General features: G+C 37.0%; 2 protein-coding genes across 2 annotated transcripts; one reads left to right on the top strand and one right to left on the bottom strand.

Moving 5' to 3' along the window:
• On the bottom strand, positions 7809-15705 carry LOC109721104. Its single transcript, XM_020248521.1, has 5 exons — positions 15136-15705; positions 13932-14129; positions 11945-12587; positions 9296-11309; positions 7809-8316 (listed from the first exon to the last, which is right to left on the bottom strand). The coding sequence occupies exons 1-5, from the start codon at positions 15563-15565 to the stop codon at positions 8287-8289; spliced, it is 3315 nt and encodes a 1104-aa protein (XP_020104110.1). The 5' UTR covers positions 15566-15705; the 3' UTR covers positions 7809-8286.
• LOC109720942 (coiled-coil domain-containing protein 6) lies at positions 18381-21288 on the top strand. The gene is made up of 3 exons (XM_020248310.1): positions 18381-18619; positions 20163-20319; positions 20880-21288. Exons 1-3 carry the CDS (start codon positions 18425-18427, stop codon positions 21011-21013), a joined length of 486 nt encoding a protein of 161 aa, XP_020103899.1. The 5' UTR covers positions 18381-18424; the 3' UTR covers positions 21014-21288.

Below are 22868 nucleotides of genomic sequence, written 5' to 3'. Positions count from 1 at the left end.
GCGAGGATATAGAGGGTCGCGATAGGGTCGTGGGCCCACCACGGGCCACGTCACCACCCACCCACAGCCCCCTGCACAGTCCCTTCCTTTTTTTCGTCTTTTTTTCGGATCTCTTAGCTGGACATGGTCCACCGTGAGCCCAAAACTACTTCAAATTTATGAAAATTCTTTAAAATCTAATTAAAATCACTAATCTTCAAATTCTAATATACATATATTCAAAATTTACTAGCTCTGTGAACTTATGATATTAAACATAATAGCGTTTACAAGACAACTATGTTGAATGGATTGGCCTTCGCTTTATATTAAATATTGAATTAAGTATTAAATTATTGATGTGGCCATTCGAATTAGCGAGCAGTTTTAGCATTGGATAATCACATCAGCTATTTTAGTTAGAAATTATTTAAATATTTTGAATAGGATTTTAAATGTTTAAAATACTGTATTATCTTTCATCTGTATTATATTGAACCGTGTTATATAATTTTAAATTAAACGGTTTTGTATTTTATTAAATTTCCTACTTAACTCCGCATTGCATATGACGATTTTTGAGTTGTGTTACTGCACTATGTCCAAAATTATGACTCGCAAATATACAGCCACTGTGAGTGTTGCAGATCACGTTAATTAGGAGTTCAAAACAATTTGGTTGTGCAATTTTTTTTTTTTAAAAAGGCCGGTCCATGGTGGACTGGTTCCAGGGAACCGGCCTGTCCGTCTTGGGGTACGCAAGGGCGCCGCATCTCGCGCCACGTGTGCAGACAGAGACCTGGGGACACGTGTATGTATGCAAGCGGTGGGGCCGGCGACACCTCATCCAAGTTGCCAACTTGCGAGGTCGTGAGGTTACGTGTTGCACCAAAAGCTCCTGGATGACGTCAGCATCGGTCCTGTCACCGGAACTATTTTTCTGCACCGGGTGTAAAAGTACAAGCCCGTGCACCGCACTCTAAAACTCCTCTACAACAAGAGCGTGAAATTAAAAAGGCCTACTATATCACAATAAGGATTTTTTTTTTTTTTCACCATTGATTTTTAGAATTATTTGATGATATTTTTTTATATATGCATTATTATTAGATTGTGTATATAATTCTTGTCGTATTAAAATTTAATTTTAAATATTAATTATTAGATATCAGATATAAATTGCGGTGTTTGTAGTGTTAGTGTACACCCGGTGCAGGAATAGAAATTTCGGCTGTCGACATCTTGCGAAGCGGAAGGAGATCCACCGTCCCGGACACGTCATCGGTGCTGACGCCGACCATGAGGATAAGGACGCGGATCCGGACACGTGTCGTGACGCAATATGCGCGGCGACGCCACCCTCGCACGTGCCGGTGTTCGCGGGGAATTTTCCCTGCACCCGGTTCTTGTTGATGATCGGCCCCAAACAAAATTTTCAGATTAATTTCATATAAGTCCTTGCAAATATAGTAAATTATAAATTTATTTATTTCTGCAAAGTTTAACTTTCAAATATTTTCTCTAAAAAAATTCTAATATTTTTAAATATATCTCTCTCATTTGTTACTGTTAAAGTACTATTTATTTTATGAGTGAAATGACCTTTTTGCCATCATAATTATATTCCTCTAAAAATTTCAACTGTTAATTAAAGAGGAGTAAAAAAAGAGTCAATTCACCTCATTAACTAATTAGGATTAAGTGTTTAATTCTATAGTTAACTAAAATTTTTTAACTGATTCTAACCGCAGAAAGATATTTGAAAACATCTGGATTTTTATAGAAATAATATATAAAAATTAAATTTTATAGAAATATATTTATAATTCACTATATTTATAAAAATCTGCATGAAATTAATCTATATTCACACTATTTAGCAACTTTGTGATTTGTAGAGTCTAGATCCCGATTTTTTTGTCCTCCACTTATTTTATTCCTTATGTAAATCTCTCAAGTACTACTTTTTTCACTTAAAAAATATTTTCACTTGCGACTAGAATCAGAAAAGTCTCTTTATATTCATGATGTATAGTAAAAGCATATCTTCATATATTTTTGTGCCAACTCTTTTAATATTTGATTTAGTGGGGTGGGAGATGCGTCCATAGTAAAAGTGGGCTAATAGTGTGGTGTACGGTTGACGCGGTGCACCGGGTGCGGAGAAATAGTTACTCGTTGCCTTGTGAGGTGGTGGGCGACAGAATCTGGGGGAGATCAAGCAAGGGTCATTTTAGGAAAATGGGGAAAATGGTTAGGGGCGTTTTGGTCAATATCGGTGGCCTGTTCAATTATTTGGGCCCAAAAGATTTTTTTCATTGCCTCATTGCGGCTCCTCGAGGGTGACACGTTAATAGCATTTTGACCCGTAAAGAGAGAGAGAGAGAGAGAGAGAGAAAAAGTAGTTTATGCTTCATTATAAATATAAATACTAAATAACATATAAATATTTGAATTCTGAAAATAAATTATATGTATAAAGTTTATGTTTCGACGCATCTAAAAGATTCTTTGCTTAGTTAGATGCAAAATTCCTGCAACTTTTTCTCGATTGATGTAATTGATTTAGCTTGTAGTATGCCTTGGTTGAATAATAGACGACAATTTTAAGAAGCAAAAAAAAAAAAAAAAAAAAAAAATCCAACATCTAATTCTAGACACTTTTAAAAGAAAATTTTATTAGAAATAAAAAATTTACAATGATATTAAACAAGATCTTAATAATAGATTTGTATAGTGAACCGACCGTCCCTAGCGCAAGTGGCAAAAGGGTTTGATGGTTGGTATCTGAGACTCAAAAAATTAAATTTGTATGGTGAAACAAATACACTCACGCACACAAATTTACTCTAATCCCATCTTAATTCTGAACTTAATCCTATTCCTGAAATAACTAATTCTTACTTAACCACGAGCCAAACGAAGCCTTACAGTCCAAAGTTTGATAAAATCTCCGAAAGAGTTTTTGTTAAAAAAGTAACAAGAGAAACAAAACATTATGCAACGATACGAAGACCAGAAAACTAGGGTATATGGATAGTATCGCTCAGCACATACATACATATACGTATAAGCATGAATTTTGAAGACAAACACACACATAAAATTTGCAGAGGTATTGTCCACAATAACGCCTTTACAAGAATATCTAAAAAAATAAAATAAATTTTTATAAAGACATAAATAAATTTTGGTAAAAAAAAATAATATGATAAGTAAGAAATAATGATGTTTAGGTTAAAAAAAATGTAAGAGATACAGCTTTGCTAAAAAAAAAAAAAAAAAAAACCCATTTTTAAATGGCAGTGCTTGCGGAAGCGTGTAGAGATTTAATAATAATATAAATTTAAGAACAAAGAGTTGCTTTGTCGATTGCACAACTGTTACACCTGTTACATCGCCCCATCAATGATAGCCTACAGCCTACTATACTACGAAAAGTTCTTTTTTAATTTTTTTAATGATTTTCTTTTGAAAATTGGTACTTTGGCTAGTTGGTCCATGATAGATTTTTTTTTTAAAAAAAAACAAGTAAAAATTGCACGATTGCTCCTCAAATGATGAGACAGGTGATATTTTTGATCCTCAAATTATTTTTTCTGATTTGTTTTTAAAATTATTATAATAAAATTATATAATTTAATTTAATTGATTAAATATTGATATATTATTAATATAAAAATAATATAATATCTTAATTATTAATTACAATACCATTGTATCATTTTCATATTACTCATACATAAATATTTTAATAAATTAAATTAAATTATAATGNATATATATATATATATATATATACAAAACTTAAGATATTTGTTATAATTTAAATTCATAATACAGAGATATGAATCCCAGTAAAATTAGAAACGAGTTTTATAAAAACAAATTAGTTAAAAATATGGAGTAATTAAATTTAAATTTTAAATTTTTAGCAGTTAAATCTTGGCCAATTTGCATACAAATTCATAAATTTTGAGCTTTTGCAAAACTAGGCCACATCTCTCTCTTCTTTTTTTTTTCCTTCGCTATTTTTTTTTCTTTCGTCACCCGCAGCTACGCCCTCTGCTGCACCCCCGCCGCCGCGCTCGCACTCACCCTCGCCCTCGCCGCCGCCGCGCTCGCGCTCGCCCTCGCCCTCGCCCTCGCCCTCGCCCTTGCCGCCGCCGCGCTCGCGTTCGCCTACCTTTACTATCAGCCCCGCCTCCTTCCTCCTCTCCGTCCGACCCCACCGCACCCGGATCTCCTCCCGATCCTCCACCCGCGTCGCTGCCACCACCCGCACCGTTGCCGCTGCCACATCCCACCTTCTCCGTTCCGCAACGCCGCACTCCGCTACCGCCGCCGCTAGGGGCCCGCATCCCACGATGCCGCGGCCGCCACCCGCGTCGTTGCTGCTACCGCATCCTACCTTCTCCGCTCCGCCGCGCCATGCTTCGCTGCCGTTGCTGCTAAGGGCCCGCATCCCACCTTCTTCGTAGGGCTTCAAGGAGGAGGAGAAAGGAGAAAGAAAAGGAAGAAAAAAAATAGTATAAATTGGAGGACGAAGAAGAAAAAAATAATATAAATTTCACCTAAATGATGCAGAATTGGGCAAAATAGTATAAAATTAGGCGAAAAATTGGGCCAATTTTGATGAGAATTGCACAATTTTGCACCATTTTGCCCAATTTTGCACCATTTCGTCCAAAATTTTATAATTTTTCCTTCTCCTCCTCTTCCTCTTCCTTCTTTCTTTTTACACCATTACACCTTTTTTGATACCTTAAAAATTATATTTTTTGGACGCTCTCATCTCCCTCGCTGGAAAATAGGATTCGGACGGCGATCTTGAGGTGGGCGAGGTCGCGTCCTGCATCGCCCAGCTATACTACGGCCAGTACCGCTGCACCAGCGACTCCTCCTACCTCGCCGAGGCCTTCGTCTTCTACGAAGCCGTCCTTGACCGCGAGTACCTCCGTGCCGTTGCCGCCGCCGCCGAGGTCGCACTCGCGCACAAGCAGCTTCGCCTCCTCGTAAGGTTCCAGAGCACAGGGCGATCCCCGGCGCAGCGCCGCTGTGGAGGCGAGACTCGGGACGAGCCCTAGGCGTGCGGCATGAAACTCGTCGGGGGTGAGATCGGAATAGGAGGGGGAGGAGGACGAAGAAGAGGAGAGGAGGGAGAGAGGAGGAGGATGAGAGAGAGGAGTTTGGGGAGGGGCATTTTGAGAAGGGCCATGATTGGTGGGTGAAGGGGAGGGCGCTGTGGAAGAGGAGAAGGCGGAAGAAAAAAATGGCTAAGGAAAAAAAAAAAAAAGCAGAGAGAGAAAGAAAAGAAATAAGGGTATTTTCGCTCGATGGAAAAAAAATTCGGTTCAAATCTGCAAAATTGAAAAAGGTGACCCAATTTTGCAAAAGCTCAAAACTTGTGAATTTGTTATGCAAATTGGCCAAAAGAATATAAAGTTGATTGGCAACATGATCAATCACACCAGAGTTAATGTGAGCAAAAGTTCTATTTAATTATTTACTTGAGACACAAGTTGAGTTGAACCAAAAATTGAGAAGCCAATCTCAAATGTAGCTCAAACACAAGGAACCCAAAATCAAGCGACTAACAAATAATTTCAGATCCAACGATTCAAAAGTTGAAACAACTTTAAGCAAGTGATTCAAAACAGAGAAAAATCTAAAAGCCAAAATAATTTAAACTGGGTACAACCCAAATCATCTGAGGTTAAGAAAATGTGAAACGACCTGAAACACTAATAATAACCCAAAACCTAAAATAACCTGAATTACAATAGCCCCGAAAACCAAACATATCAGAAAGCGCATAACAGTAAACAACAAAAAAATTGGAACTTTAAACAAACACAAAATCAGAAGCAAATCGAATCAGGATAAATCAAAACCCAAAGTAAACTAAGATGAGAAATTAGTTGAACCAAAATTTACCTGATCCAACCAGCGAGATTGCTCATCGATAAGAGAATAGAAGTGGCAGAATCAACTCAACGAATCAAAGTGATGCAACAATAGCAAAGAACTTCTGCAAACACTAGTAAGCAACTCTAATCTTTAGAATAGGGTTTTTCCTTTGTTAATAACTTTTATTCTTATTTCACAACATATATCTAACAATTTTTTAGTATTTGTATGTATAATTTCCCTTTTCTGATACCAAACTTGGAAACTGTTCTATTTTTTTCTTGAATTCACAAATATATAACATATAGGCAATTCAATCAACATGTCAAGTCACAGCTGCATTCCAGATAAAAACTGCTGTCTCTAAATTCTGTTATTTAGCAAAAACTTTTGTTATTAGTAGCTTCATTAATCTTTGGTTTTATTCCACTTGGGAGAAAAACTCTTCAGGCATATTTATACATTCATTAAAAGACTTTTTCTGGTAACATTTAGCCCCCTCAAGACTTTTTATTTATATTTGCATATATGAACCACTCTTGTCACGTAAACGCCATGTTGGCATTTTTAAATAGGGGCAATTGCTTATATACCCCTGAAAAGTTCCCGACTTTCCGATTTACCCTTCTTAGAAGGCTAATATTGAAAATACCTTTTCTATGTTCCAACCTATATTTCTAATATACCCCCTAGAGTTAAAATCTATTAATTAACTCTATTATCTCTGTAAAATTACTATTTTGCCCTTTCAAATATACCCTTCCACCATCACTTACTTTCTTATTTGCTCTTAAAGTCAGGGGCACAAAAAGTATTTTGACTTTTGATCTTTTCCAATATACCTCTCTACCGTCACCAACATTTTTTATTTGCTCTTAAGTTAAGGGCAAAATTGGCATTTTAATTTTTTCTAACTGTGGTAGATATTTAACTCACGTTTAACCTAAGTTAACTTAACAGGAGATAACTGCGAGAGTATTTTGCAATAACGGTGGAACATATGAGGGGTATTTTAGAAAGAAAAAAAAAGAAGGGATAAATCGGATATTTTCAAACGTATGAGGAGTATATAAGCAATTATCCCTTTTAAATAAAATACAGTGATTAAATCATCATGTTCATATCCACATTCTAGTTTTTTTTTTCTAATTTAGAAGCGATAAAAATACAAAAAAAAACACGATAAACACGACGATTGAATTACCTTGTTCAACTTAGCAATACCACGTAGGCGCTTGTGTGGCAAGAAGAGAGCTATTTATACATATAAAAAATAAAGTTATGAGAGGGCTAAATGCAAAAAAAAACCCTTCATTAAATGTTATAAAGTTAATTTTATTAAAATACCATCAATAGTTGCAAAAGACCGCACTAAGCACCCACCTCTTGAAAACTTAGAAGTTAAAGTTGCTTATTCTCCAAAATATTTGCCGCTTTGGACAGCTCATAAACAAAAAAAGAAAAAAGAAAAAAGAATAAGCATAAACCCAGTTAATATTAGCAATTGTCACTAACTGTTCCCGTTGCGGCAAATTTCAGCATAAAACAAATGTTCTATCATTTGTGTATATCTATTCCTGACAAGGGTAAGGACCTTAAAATAACCTCATTCAAGGGAGAAGGAAAAAAAAATTTTGTTTCATTCCTACAGAAAACAGCTCTCATAAACCTTCAAATTCATAGTATGGGAACGATAACCCAATCCTTCATACCCCCATCAAGATACCGCATATGAAACACCTATAAGAGCTCATCTTTAGAACATTCTCACTTGGTTGATGCCTATAGACCAAATAAAATGATAGGAGCCAAATCAATGAGAAGATAAGGGAGTTCACGGTTTATGAACTAGGTTATGCATCAATTAATCCATCACTTGAGAAAAATAATATAATGATAGATAGGATCATACGCTCAAATTAGTGTGGAAAATAAAATTTCTTAAGTCACTGTTCCAAGAGGATATTCTATTCCTACATAAAAATAAATAAATACCTAACACCAAAAATTCAACTTAATTACCATGGCACTGTATCCTATTCTTCTTTGTCAGTATTTTCTTTATAGGGAGGCTCCCCCAGTGAAACAGTGGAATGGAAATAAACTACTCACAGTAAATTAACACAAACTTTACAAGTGATTATCTAGAATTGGCAGAAAAAAGTTGAGAAAAGCAATTAAAATCCAGAGATACATGGGTTACATACATACAGTTTTTGCTCGACAGAACTGCTAAGATCCCCTGTAGGTGTGACTAGCTGTTCCAAGAATACATATCTTCAAAAACAGCCACTCCTTTTCTGCAAGTCTTCATGCTTTAAGGGTGGAAATATGGGAAATGCCATGATGAAAGAAAGTGAGGTCGGTCCTTGTATTCTCCTGCATAATGATCATCATCTATATCTTGACATATTTGTCGACATAACCCTGCAGATTAAAAAGGAGAACATTAATGGATGAAACTAGCGTCAAAAGGATCTTGGTCTTACAATAAAAAGGCCCCCTGCTATTTGCTAAAGATACATTTTTTGCCTCTTTTACATAATATAAAAGAAAGGTGTTTTTGTTTGTATTTTGCAACTTTAACCCATTTTTCAAATTTATAAATTTAAGTTATGAGTTTATAAGATAAAATTCCCCTGGCCCACTTATGATAAATCAGTGCACTAGAGTTCCAGCAAGGGGCATTTTGGCCCATGCAAGGAAATTTTAATCCAAAAATGCCGAAAATGGAAAATGTGGGTCAAAGTTACAAAATCAGAGAAGAGTGCTGAGTTTGTTGTGTTAAATGCCAACTCCAAGGGAGAATACTTCCTGTATATAATGTCAGCTTGGCAGCTACAATTACCTAGAGAAAGTTGGCCAAAGCCCCAAACCACACACAAGAAGTCCCAACCTGAGTTGATTGAGCTTAAAGGGGCTTTATTTGGTCGGTCTTCACGTGATTGACCAACATGCGTCGATTAAATTGACCTGACCTAAACCGATTCACCAAGCCAAGTGTAATCAATTCAGTCAAGCCTGAACTAAGGATCAGTTATACCACACTAGACTTGATCAATCAATCCTACTGAACAGGCCAACGACATAATCATAAATTACACTTTTGAGGCAACTAACAGTTGTAGATTTATAAAAACTTCTAAAAAACTTTTGCTGGACTATACAATATCTAATACATGTCTGCCCAAAGCGCAACATAAATTTTAAAGACCTGCTTATACAATTTAAATTATCTATATAATGTGCATAATCAAGGTTGACGGTAAAAAAATATTTACGTACTCCACTTATACTCTTTACACAAATGGACAGAAGTTAGGCAAAAAGAACTTACAAGTAAGAAGAAAATGTATGCAAGATAAAGAACAAGGGCAGTAGAACCAACAGGGTGACATAGACATACCATAACTAACTTGGTGAGTTTCCTTTGGGAAGATTCAACATAGTGATTGATCTTCGCCTGTGTTTTCGGGATCTGATGGCTCGGCATCGCACCAGAGACTTTGTCAACCGTCTTCTTCACAATGGTCTTGAAGGCCTCTTTGCTCATGTTCCCTTGCCTCCACGACGGCTTCAGAAGTTCCTTTACAAAACCTGCCAGGGCGATCTTGAAAAGCTTCATCGACCTCGAGTCCTTGCTCTTCTTTCTCTTTTCAGGCGATCCAACTTGAATGGTCTCAATCTCACCAGCACCTGAGTTCCCGGCATCACCTGCAACTCCCGGGCTTGAAGGCAGAGGGCTAGCCACCTCACCAAGTTCATCAGCTTCTGATTCAGTAAGCAGCCTTCCTTTCTGCTTAATGTTCTCTTCAGCTTCGGTATGAAGGTTTTGCTCTTTACTGAGACCTAATTTTTTAACTGTGTTGATAGATAATTCTATGCTGTCGGCCAGTGGATCATACAGTGCACCAGGAGCAGGTTCTGGAATAGACTGCCTTGGCACATTAGGTAAAATGTCACCAATAACTTCACGAACATAATCGACGGGTCTAGGCAAGTGGCCAATGGGCAGTCTAAGATCCGGTGGCGTAGCTGCACTCCTTGAACTGGGCCCACAGACTGGATCAGGGCCTGAACTCGAGGAGAGATTGTATTTTGATTTATACTCTGCATCATCTGCTTGTCCAGAAAGATCAGAAATAATCTTCAAGCTCGAAGGTGTCTGCTCAAAAGTAGATGCATATGGGTTGTAGCGGGTCATAATAGATGATTTAGGCATGTTAACAACATGAGGCAGAAAATTGCTTTCAAGAAAGCTCGAAGGCATTCTCTGGATTGGTGGATCAACCATAGACGAGCCAGAAGGTATAATACAACCAGCAAGAGGTTGTTGGCCATATGAAGGTTGTTGGAGAGCAAAAGGCAAGGTCCTACTTTCTGAGAAAGGTAAAGGAGGATGCACAATATTGTCCCGAGAGAAAGAACCAGAGCCAGGTTCAGGAAATGGGACTGATGCATTTTCACGAAGAAAGGATTGATGAGGTATGTGAGATCCTCCAGTATTTGGAGGGTGAAAAAACCTGTCTTTCCCATCAAGTGCTTGATCCTTCTGATACCCAATAGGAAAAGCCCTCCCTTTATACTCATCTATGTGCATGGGAAGTTGATGAAAAGACTCCACCGAATGGAAAGGTCCAGGTGGTGCTACAGAATTTTGCAGAAACTGCAATGGTGGTTGTAATGGTGGTGGGGGTAAATTAGGCCACATATGCCTTGGAGGATGTGTACTCTCAGAGTTAAAGTCGCCAGTAATTGTGGATAGTCGATGACGGTCTGAAGAAAATGGTGCACTAATACCAATTAGACTGTAATTTGTGGGTGGCTCGCCCATCGAGCTTCGTCCTTGATTTGGCAAGGCTGAAGAAGCATGATCTGAAACTGGCTGAGATGCAGGGAGTAGATTCTGAACATTTTGAGAATCAGAAACAGAGGCAAAAGCTATTGCTTGTAAAGACTGAGTAGATGATAAACCACTATGCGTAGGTATTGAGTGGGAAGAGTTAAATAAATCTTTTGTTCCTTCTTCCCTTTTTTCACTAACATTAGATAAATCCTGCGACTCCTCTGTGCGGTGTAAATCCTTTGGTGCTTGATCCTTTACAGTGCTAATTGTGATTTTCTGGTCAAGATTTCCATCCATGCTTTTTTGGGGACTAACATTAGGTAGTGCTTCACTAACCTGTGTTGTTTCATGCAAACTATATTCTACTGAATCTTGATGGGAGTCTTTATAATTACGCAGCTTGTTCCTCTGCTGACCGCTATCACAATGGAGCAACCGACAAGATGTTCCAAGAAAGCATCGGCCTCGAATGAAGTTGGAGCATTCTGGGCGTTGATCCCTTTCACGTTTTGAATGTAGATCGGCCCGCCTAAAAGAAGGCGGCGACTTGCTCCTGCCCCTCCTAGGAGACGAACTAAAACAAAATAAATGAAGTTTAGGAATCCAGATATTGCATTTTAGAAGGGTATAATGTATACGACAGTCTCTTTACGATTCAGATATTGCCTTTTAGAATGGTACAATGAATACAACAGTCCCTTTACGATCCCAATAATGCAACCCAGTCCCTAAACATTTCACTTAAATTGTTTAGTCCCTTAAGTTTCGTCACAGATTGCAATTTCCATCCCTTGTCTTTAAAAAAAAAAACAGATTCTGTTCAGTCACATGCTCAGCATGTGACTGATAGAGCATGTGACTGATTTCTATAAGATGAACCTTTTTAACCCAGCTACAAGTCAACTAAAATAAGGGTGTCATCTAGAGGAGGTATAAAATGGTTAATGTTACAGTTGTTATGTGCTCACACAATGAGAATTACAATTTTTTATTTTTTTCCTAATGGTCAGTTGGTCACGGAGTAAATTGTAATATACAAGTTCAAGGATAAAATGGTTGAGTAACAATTCACTGACTATGATGCCATATCAGGATAGTAAAGGGACTATGCATACATTTTATCCTTAATAAGAATATAACTGGCAAATTAAGTAAAGGAAAGATATGTTTGGTGAACCAAAGGAAATAGGGATATACAAACATTAGTACCTGCAGCTCCGGTCAAGCCTTTTCCTAGAGTTATGGGTCCTTCGCCTCTGTCTACTTTCATGAGGTGATCGGCTGCGCCTCCTCCTTACCCTCTTACCACCCCTTCGACCATATTGGGCCCCATCAGACTCACTGTCACTGACACCTTCTCTAACCAAGCGCCCAAACTCATCCACTTTGAGTATAGATGGACCCTGTGCACCCTCTAACTGAACCTTTTCATCTCGATGGTCACCTTCTATCCTACGAACTTCAACAATATTGTTACCCTGTGAAGGATTAAAAATTGGTGATGAGGCTTTTGGCGGGCAGGAACTATCATAGGCAGTTTCACTTATCATAGTTGAAGATTTGCCAGAAACTGCTTGAATTTTGGATCCACTAACAGTGCCCTTGACATTAAAAGTCGATTCTAATTCCAGATCCTTATCTTTCCCTGGGCCCAATACATTTTCTAAAGCAGACGTGGAAGCCATAGCTTCGGTGATGTCACCTGCACATTCCCTCCTGTCATTTTCTCCACTTCCATCCGAAGAATAGCCTTCTATAAGACGGAATGGGCTCTCATCTTTCATGGACACTGTCGGGCTTTGCGTAGCCTTAACTGGGCTAACATCTTCAATAAATGGTAAATCATTGTCATCTGAAAGCAATGTCACAAAGGTAAAACACATAAAATTGAGTCAAAACCAGATAAAAGGGCTAGAAGTATAGTTAACACGTCAGACAATGGGCTCCGAGATTAAGTGTTTACAATTAATTCTAGCACAAGTGAAAACAAGTAAACCTGACAGCTAACTGTGTAAGGACATCGTGTATCTTTAAGAGTACTGATTCACAAGGCAGAATTGCAAAGAAAATCATTGCGGCATGTCCAATCATACTAAAGAATGTCAAAGTATCACTAGCATTTTCTATCCAAGTCTGGTATCAACAAAAACAGGACAAGGGTTGTTCTTCACATAATTGTTGCCAACATATTATTAAAATGAGTTAGCTTTATCCATAGCTCAATATGACTGAACTCAATTACGGCACATTGAAAAGCCTTCGGGTACAATGGTGAATCTATCTAGCAGGGCCTACATCTCTGATTCAAACTATTTCCAATTTATATTACATTATATATTTTGAGTTCAATCAAAATATCTGTCTCAAATTGTCCTCTTAGTTTCAGATTTAAAATTATCTAAAAACTCGAAATTTGATTTAAATTAGCTGTTTCAGGTTTTGGACTTTGAGTTGATACAATGAATCTAGCAAAAAATAAGTGCCGATCAGCAAGACATTGTCCTTTCCAGGAAGATATTTACGAATCCTATATGATATACGTTCAATACAAAAAGAATCTAATGATACTGATCAGATTGTTTCTATTTCAAAGGATTCCAAGGGGCCTATGAGATAGTAAAGATAATATAAGTATGAATGATTAATTTCATCTTGAAAATCAATGCATCCAATGAGCAACTTATTTTTAAACGAAGCTCAGTCTTTATAGGTTGGGGGTCCCATCTACCTCTTCTCCCTCAATTCTATTCTCTTCTTTATGATTCTTCGTATCCCTGTCATTTAATTGAGTCTTATATTTAAATACCTCCATTTGTGAAAATTACACAAGAACCTTGTGAACAACCTCGAGCTCGTAAGGACATATCACTCAAATACTTTAAAAAATAAATCAACTTCACTGGCACATATCATGTAGTAGCCCTTAAGAGGGCCCTAAATAATGTGACGCACAGTAAACTGATAAATGGTGATATAGGTTACAAAACAAGTGATTAGTGCAACAAAGAATGGTAAATTACGGGAAAGGGAAAAAAAAAAAAAGGGAAAAAAAATGAAGAGAAGAAACAATTGAAAGTTTATGAAAAAATGTAACTGTTTCACTGAAAACTGTGAAGATACGAAGTTCAAATAATGAGGGACTAGTAACACCTAAAAATGGATGAAAAACATAGAAATTTTTTTACTACCACAGTACCTTTCCCATCATGCAGAAGTGAAGATGTTGCCACAGATGATATATTGCTAGAAACAGCACCTTCTGGAATGAGCCGCTCTGTTGTACTCTGCGGTGCCTGTAAGGACTTTTCAAGAAAATACTTCTCATTTGTTCTAGATAGAGGCTCTTCAGTTGAAGCTTTATTTGAGTTATTCCCATAAGCCAGATCATCATCCTCTACATATATGTCATGTGATTAAAACAGTTCACTATTCAGGAAGATCGGATATATAATTAGCATATAAAAATGCACCAAAAGAAAAGAAAAAAAAACATAAAAAAGGCACTAATCACTAAATACTGCCATACAGATAAATATGCACATCAAATGAAAGGAATCTTCAGTTAAAACCAGCCTATTGAGTCAAGATCAAGATTTATATCTTGATGATACAATGAAAGGTACTTAGCATTTAAATAGAGGCACGCCAACATCAACACTCACAGAAGGGTAGGAAAAAAGGAGTTGAAGAATGGTTATCTGCAATTAAAGTAGTGGTATACCGAGACAACACTCGTTGAATATTCAAACAACAAAACCTGGCTGTGGAGTTGATTACTGGACTAGTGACTGTGCTACAACAAGAAACAAACGAAACAAATATAAATACAAGAAGGAAAAGTGAGGAGTTAGGGAGGCGACTTCGCTAAAAATGAAGAATTGTGTTTCAGTGTAATTCTTCTCGAAATCAGACGCTACATTACACAAGAGAAACACTACAAGAATAGAATACTTCAGAAAATTGGAACATATGTACCTAGAAAGTTGCTGATGGCTTCCAAAGTAAAAGAGTAATACGAAGTAAAATATCGTCAATATCTTGTCATGACTTAGCCTCACCTGATGCATACACAGATGCATATGGCGCATCTGACTAACAAGTCTACACGTTGTAGAACATTAGCACAAAATAGTTTTTGGTTCAAAAAGTGGCAAGAGGGAAGCAAGCAAGATAAATTTTGAAAACAAACTACCAAATGCTAATTTTCAAAATTTGCACGAAACATGCAGAAAATAATCCGGATGTTCATATATAACCATCTATCCCAAGCTAGACTTAGGCAGAAAGGTCAACCACACATACTCTATTAAACAAGCCTGCATAACAGTAATATGTCGCTAACATTTGGTTATCCAATTTCATGGTAAATAATAGAAGAATAGTGAAAGATGTTCACTGACCCTCCATGTCCATATCCGACACAGCAGGTGAACCCTCACGTTCTATGCTAAGAACATCTGATGAAGTGCCTGCAATCAATGGTCTTGACAATGCGCAATTCTCCTTAGTCTGTTGACTCATATTATTCTCCTTAGTTTCTTGACTCAAATTTGGTTCTGAACAACATTTCCTTTTCATCCACTGGAAATACTCGTGGCCGATAGCAGCAGCACTTCCAGGTTCACCTCCAAACAAGAAGGAGAACTGTGGATTGCCAGCCTCCTTCACACGAGCCAAGTTTTCGAAATCATGTCCAACCTTTGCAATGTACTGGCATAGCACCTCGATGTTCCGAACAACCTCTTTTTCAGCTGGCTTAGGCGGAGGAGGGGGAAAATCTCTAAGTGTTTCTCCATTCTCTGTTGCAACCCTTTTTTCACCGTCTGGCATATTATCAGCCGACCGACCAAAAGAACTCAAATCATCAGCAACACCACCATCTGCCCTGTTATCTGTTGTTGGAGAGGATAGAGGAGGTGGTGATGGTGGCGGGGGAGGGGGAGAGGATGGAGGCGGTGGAGGTGGNTCGCCATCGGGCAGGCCCTCGGCGGCCACATGCGGCGGCACCGCGCGGTGGGGGCGGCAGAGGCGGAGGCGGAGGCGGAACTAGTGGTGGTTGTGCTTCTCCAATAGAAACAGTACTGAAAGGGGCAAAAGTGGTGGGGGTTATTGAAGCAAAACTTGCAGGAGGGCGAGGGGGAGGGGGTGGGGTGGGCACATGCTGAATCATGGGAGGGGGTGGGTGAGGATTCCTATACAAAGCCGGCGGCGCTGGCGGCTGTGACAGGAGCCCTCCCGGAGGCGGTGGGATCGGCTGTTGCGGCAAGCGGTGAGGAATGCTCACCGAGGTAGGTGGTGGGTAAGAATTAGGGCCGGTGTGTGAGAAGGGATAAGGCTGGCTCATGCTCTTCGGTGGGGGTTGTGGTGCGCGAGCGGGGGTGGGATACAGATGGGGTGGCGGGCGAGGCGGAGCAGGAGGAGTTTGCAGGAATGATGAGGCGGCGCCAAGGGGATACTGATGAGGAGGAGGAGGAGGATAGTTTCCTTGTCCGTACATCTCGCAAGGAGACTACTTTAATCCACACTCTCTCTCCGGTGAACCCCTACATTATTCAAGTTACTTATTTCAATCACTTCCCACACTGAATCAGTGAATAAACTGAGCAAACATGAATCACAATAACTGGAACTTTGAAATCCAACGATACAATATATTAAAAAAAAAAAAAACTATCAAAATAATGGCAAAATCGATCCACCAAATTCCTCAATCCAAATCAAAACACCCGAATATCTAACTAGAACACGAATTCGCCAAAAACATCCCAAAACGACGCGTTCTTCTCCTCAAAGCAAACGCAATTTCAAAACCCTAACCCTCCACTCGAATCCAATCGAATTCTAGGGCAAGAAACCACGAAATTCGCCCGCCTATCAACAAAAACGCGTCAAATTATTGAGCAAAAACGCACCTTCCTCGACGGGGATTGAGCAGAGATTCTCAGTGCGAGGGGAACAACGATTGCCACGATCGTAGACGCTGATATCTGATTCCCATCGACACAGCCCACAATTCTAGGTTTTCTTGTATTCCTAGGGTTTCCGAGGGCATCAAGGATCTTGAGGTCGTGAGATGGAGGAAAGAGAAACCCTAGGAGGGTTAGGGTTTCTTCTACCGTTTTCGTTATCGTTGCTCTCTCCGGCGAAGAGTGTGTCGGTTTGAAGCGAAAGAAAAGGGCGAAGGAGGAGAGGGAATATTTTTTAGATATCGAGAGAGGCGTTGGAAATCGAGAGCTGCGAGATCTACCGTCCAAAATGGATCGAACGCTTAATAATTCTCGGAGAGGAATAAATTAAGACCAAATTTAAAAAACACTCGAAGCATAATGCACATATATTAAAGTTTAAATCTATATCTATAATTTTATGACAAAAAGTGCAGTGCTAATCACATATTAAAGTTTAAATCTATATTCGATAAAAATAGGTTTAGATATGAATCGAATCGAACATTAAATAGATACGTATATGAATTAAATATTTTAATTATATATATAGAGCTAAAAACAAAAATATTTATCAATATATAGTAAATTTTTTAAAAAATAATAATAATAAACTTAAGAATTATAAAAAGTAGTATGAAATTCTGAATCAAGTAAATTTGAATCTGAATCCAAAAAATTCCTTACTTGAGATCCGAATCCGAATCTGAATTTGAATTTGAGCCGAATAATAAAACTTCAATTTGTATCTGAAGATTTAAAATTTCGGAATAAGTCGAGTCGAATATTGTACAACTCGTTTCACCCTTGCTCCGCACTTTATTCACTACGTCGATTATCTCTCATATAAAAAATATGCCTCGATTATTTTCTATATTTTTTATTAATTTTAATATATTAAAATATCTAAAATAATTATTAAATTATTTGAAAAAAATTTGGTTGGAATTAATTAATAGATAAAATTAGTTATAATTTATGCAGTGAAACTATATAAATTGAATAAATTATTGAAAAATAATATTAATAATATTAGTAAAACCCTATAATTTTAATAATATTAGTAAAATATGATATTTCTTTTATCAAACATCATTTTTTTGCTTATCTTAATTTTTAAGACTATTTGAAACAATGGGTAAAATTATGCAAGATAAATAGGGGCATGTTAACATAAAAAATGTATTAGTTTTGCACTTTTGTAAACATATGCCACTTTTTATGTTTTTATAGATTCAATCCAAAATTACTTTAATCAGATTAAAATGCCATCCATCCTATTTGAGAGTATATTATATAATTTTAAATTGTGTTACAGTATTCTTCCATACTTAATATATATTTATTTTTATTTTTTGTTATGTGATAATTTCGTCTCTCTCTAAAAGAAATACATGCAATTATAATTTGTCAGTTGTTTTTTCAAAAAAAAAAAATTTTAATGCTAGATTTTGTTAAAATTTGAAAATTTAAAATTGTGCAATACCATTTTAATTTTGTATGTTATTTTTTTCACTCTTATCATTGACGTCCATTGTTGAGGGTTTCTAATGCATTTTTACTTAATGACAACCAATGAGAGAGATGCTGCTGACGTGGTGGTGCGTGACTGGTTATAAAAGTTTTGTGTGGTTCACGAATGATATGGTGGACCGGGTCTGGGGAATGTTTTCTCGTCGCAGAAACCCTAATTCGTCCCTTTTACGCTCGCGAAGTGGATCGAGCGCCGCCCCACACGGCGGCGATGGCGGAGAAGGGCGGCGGCGGCGGCGGCGGCGGCGGAGGAGGAGAGAGGTGGAGGGCGGCGATCACCAACCTCTCGGAGATGGGGGCGAATCTCGACTCGCTCCAGAAGCTTCTGACGAAGAAGGCGGTGTTCGTCGACGAGGAGACCTTCGCCAAGGCCTCGCTCACCTCCGACCAGGCCCGAACCATCAAGGTCGTCATCATCATCTTCATCCCCTCATTAGCGATCTCTGTATGCTTCGGATCGTGTTAATTGCTTGGATTTTGGAATTTGAACTGATTTTTGTAGAGAATTTTGATCCCTCTTTTGATTTGCGTAGCTATTCGGCGTGTTTTCTAGGTCGTAAAGTAAAACTTTGATAATTTTTTGCCATTTTTCATCAAAATTTTTGCTAAATTTGTGGGTTTATGGATGTAATTTCTACGATGCGTGCTTATGATCGATTTCCATCTCAAAGTTGTTTCGTTTTACTCAAATTAAGTGCAACGACTCGACTTAGCTCTCTCAACTATTACATTTATCAGTTGAATCCTCTTCCTTTGGTGTAATTTTTGTAGTTTTAGCTAGAGATATCGTAATCTTATCTAAGGGACTCTTGAGTAAAAGTGTTGTCTTTGGGAATGATATAAATTAGATTCGACCTTCTTTTTTCTTTTTTTTTCTTTTTTTTTCTTGGAAAGGAACTCGATTTGATATGGTTGAAGCCAGAAAATTGGTAAATAAGCTATTGTGAAGAATAAAATCATCCTGTTAAGGTTGCACAGTGATCGCGGTTGTAGGAGAAACGGTGAATGTGTCAATTTAGAGATTCTACATTGCGGCAAGGTAGTAAGTATCAGCAGTGTATTATCTTTCGATTTTTCTTCTAGTCTGTAGATGTGAATGTTTAGAGGGGCTGTGGCAAATGAGATGAATGTTATCGAATGTTAAAATGCTGAAAGATAGGGTGGTAATTGTTTTGTTTTGTGGACAACAGTTGTTACACTAATGAAAGTCAAGGGAATTGTGTGTGTAATAATAATTTAACATGTATTAAGAATGTAGAAACAGGAAAAATAACAACTTTGAAGATTATGATGTGGAGATGTTGTCTAAGGATCAGGTCACTCATAGAAACAATTGAGAAATCATAATTCATGATCCTTATGCCTATTCAATAATCACTCTGAGTGCTAGAGGCCGTGAGTTGTTTAGTAATGTTGGTATTTGTAAGAACGTATAAGCCATCAGGAGAGCAGTACTGATAGATTTAAGTCCTCTAGTCCAGTTTACGTCCCTTTTACCTTTTACCTTTTTCTTCTAAGATTTACAGTTGGAGATGGAGGGATTTCGGTTGCAGCTGGGGGGAAGAGTGTGAACTTGTTTATGAAGTTCTTCAACTATGATACCGTGTACTGAGGTTTAACGACATGAAGGGTGTCGACTCTATGATGATTCATGTTTTATTGGTTTTGTTGAGATAATTTAAAATTTGTTAATCACAACTGATTACGGTTCCTGAGATATATGTGTTAGATAGCAGAAAATTATTGTTCGTCCTGTTGCTGCGAGATTATATTGTTAGCGATTTATTAGGAAAATTTAAAAGCGATATTGTTTTATTTGTCCTGTGAGCAAAAGAGGTCATGAATATATTGAGATGCTAGTGTAAGGAGATGGTATTTTTCTCCCTCGAAAACTATATTATTCTCAAGCTCTCATTCTTTACAATAATGCAATTAGGTTTATTTCTCAGGCTCTTGAGCAGAGGGTAGAGTCTTTAGAGAGAGAACTTGATGCTGCAATTTCAGCAGCTGCTCGAGCTCGCTCCGAGAAACGACAAGCTGAGGCCACTCAGCGGGCCGCTGAATTACGTGCACAGGAGATTACAAGAGAGCTGGAGAACACCACAAGTATGGTTCTTATATGTAATTGTACAATATATTTTGGGGTTTACTGTGAATATAGTTGGATCCACGTATTATTAGAGATGCCGAACTGTTTGCTATAGAAGTTTGGGGTAAATTGCACCAGGAGTCACCCACTGTAATATCAGTTTGGTCCCCAAATTTTCAGTTGTTACAGTTTGGTGATTCCCTATCCTTTGCATTTTCTTGCAATTTTACACTACTGATCAAAATCCTTGATTAAACTGGATAAACTAGCCACTTTGTTGCCATCCAACTGCCATATTTGTGGTTTTCGGCTTACTGATGTGATGATTGGATGAACGTCTTCCTCCAATTTAGCCAATGAGCTTTGTTGAAAGGACATGATTGCTATAGAACGTAAAAGAGTTACATGACCAAATTGTCACAATTGAAACCAAACTGAGTTCGTAAAACAGTTGGGAACCCCTGGTGCAATCTAACTTGAAATTTATCATCTGATTTCGACTAGTTGTGAACCCTTTCTTTTAGTAATACAACAGTTCGCGAGTTAATCATATTCCTTTATCACCTTTTCCTTGCAGAGGTGTTTAAATTACACATGGAAGAGCTTCGAGCGAAGCAAGAGGAGATCTCGAAGAAAGAGGGCGAGATCAAGGTTTTGGAAGCTATAATACAGACGCTAAGTAGAAACGACTCCAGTTTACCAGATGAGTGAATTCCTGTTCATTTTGAGGCTATCACTTAACCACACCATTTGGTTTATCTCAGACAAAAAAAAGAACTCGGTCCTTTCCTCTGTATGTACAGTTAATTTATGAGCTCTTTACTTCCAAAGCAGCTGCTTATTTGTCTCTGCTAGATAATATTTTTGCATTATTTTTTTATACTTAAAGATTGTGTATTAAATCCTCATCTCAGAGGCATCAGTAATCCCTTCATCTCGGAGTTCAGATATATGAAAATAAAAAGATTTGTATTCTTTTATGTTAACACATTAACAATATATAATGATAACATTTAGAACTTGTGTGGTTTAGCTATTATAGATTATGAAGTTTAAATATGATTTATTTATTAATTTCAATAGTTATTATTTGTTTTATAGAAACCAGATTCTGATTCTTATTCCACTCTAAAATTTTTTTGAATTCTAAATTGATCTATCTTAAAGTAAATTATTTAAAGCTCTCTTTTACAAATATCTTTTTCTTTCTCTTCTTTCGTCACTTTTTTTTTTCTCTTAATCAAAATTCTAGGTGCTTATTTCGATCTTTATTTTAATAATAATGAATCAAACATTACGAATGATTTACTATTTTATTTTTCATTCTAATATAATTTAATTTAATTTTTTAATTTTTATTCTAGTTATGGAGCAAACATGCTCTGAATCAAAGAGGGACTGGTGGTAATCTACTAATAAATTTGTATGGTCGGCATCAGGGAATTCTACACTGTCACACTTGTACCACGTCATCAATAACAAGTCAATCACATTCTTTCTTTTCAAATAAAAGTACAATAAAAATACTTTTTTACAATCATGATGGGATATATATTTTTAAAAAAATTAATTTGATTGATTTGTTACGCCACGTCCATAATATACCCGTTGCATTCTAGAATTTTTCGTCGGCATCAGCCGTCGTAGTCATTCATCATGTGAAATTTGTACGAGTAATAAATAATTTGGTGGTTACTTAATCAGGAGTCAAAATGTAACAGTTCGAATGTGAGTGGGGCTTTTCAGTTGTCACTGTTCTTGTGACAGTGACGATTACTAGGTCGCATGAATTGTCCTTAGCAACCAACCAAATTATTACAAATGCTTTCATTTGTATTGTTGGAAAGTAAAATAAAAAGTTGGAAAAACTTTAAATACCGCCGACGTGGTTTCCAACTTTTTCGCTTTAGTACTCTGTATTTTAAATTGTATCAATTTAGTACCTTATAGTTTCGTATTTTTTTACTTTAGTACTCTATGATTTAAAGTGTATCAATTTAATACTTTGTGATTTTTTTTTCTTGTCGTCGGCTCCTCTTTTAATATTTTGTTAAATTATATACAAAAAACTTCATATACCCTATCTAGGTGTATCGAATATTAATTTTAATACCCTTTAGTTTTAACTTTGTCATTGATTTTTTTTCTTCCATTAATATTTTGTTAAATCATATACAAAAAACTTCGGATACCCTATCTAGATTTATCGACTATTCACTTTAGTACCCTTAATTTTAACTTTGTTATTGATTTAACGAAAATAATTAGTGATATGGATTATAAAAAGAGAAAAATAAAACCACAGGGTACTAATTAACTTGATACACTTTAAACCATATGGTACTAAAGTGAGAAAGTGCGAAACCATAGGGACTAACTTGATACACTTTAAACTATAGGTTACTAAAATGAGAAACTGTGAAACCAGAGGGGTATTTGAAGTTTACCCTAAAAAGTTTAAGCCCAATTTGCTCCCAAAAAAATTATTATATTTAATTATTTTATAGTTTAACTTATTTTTGTTTTGTTATCTCATAGTTTAAAAAGTTGCACTTAATTATTGTAT

This window comes from Ananas comosus, linkage group 15 (genome assembly GCF_001540865.1).
Source record: "Ananas comosus cultivar F153 linkage group 15, ASM154086v1, whole genome shotgun sequence".
Taxonomy (NCBI): Eukaryota; Viridiplantae; Streptophyta; class Magnoliopsida; order Poales; family Bromeliaceae; genus Ananas; species Ananas comosus.
The sequence above is the reverse complement of the archived record's forward strand: the minus strand, read 5'-3'. Positions and strand labels throughout refer to the sequence as shown.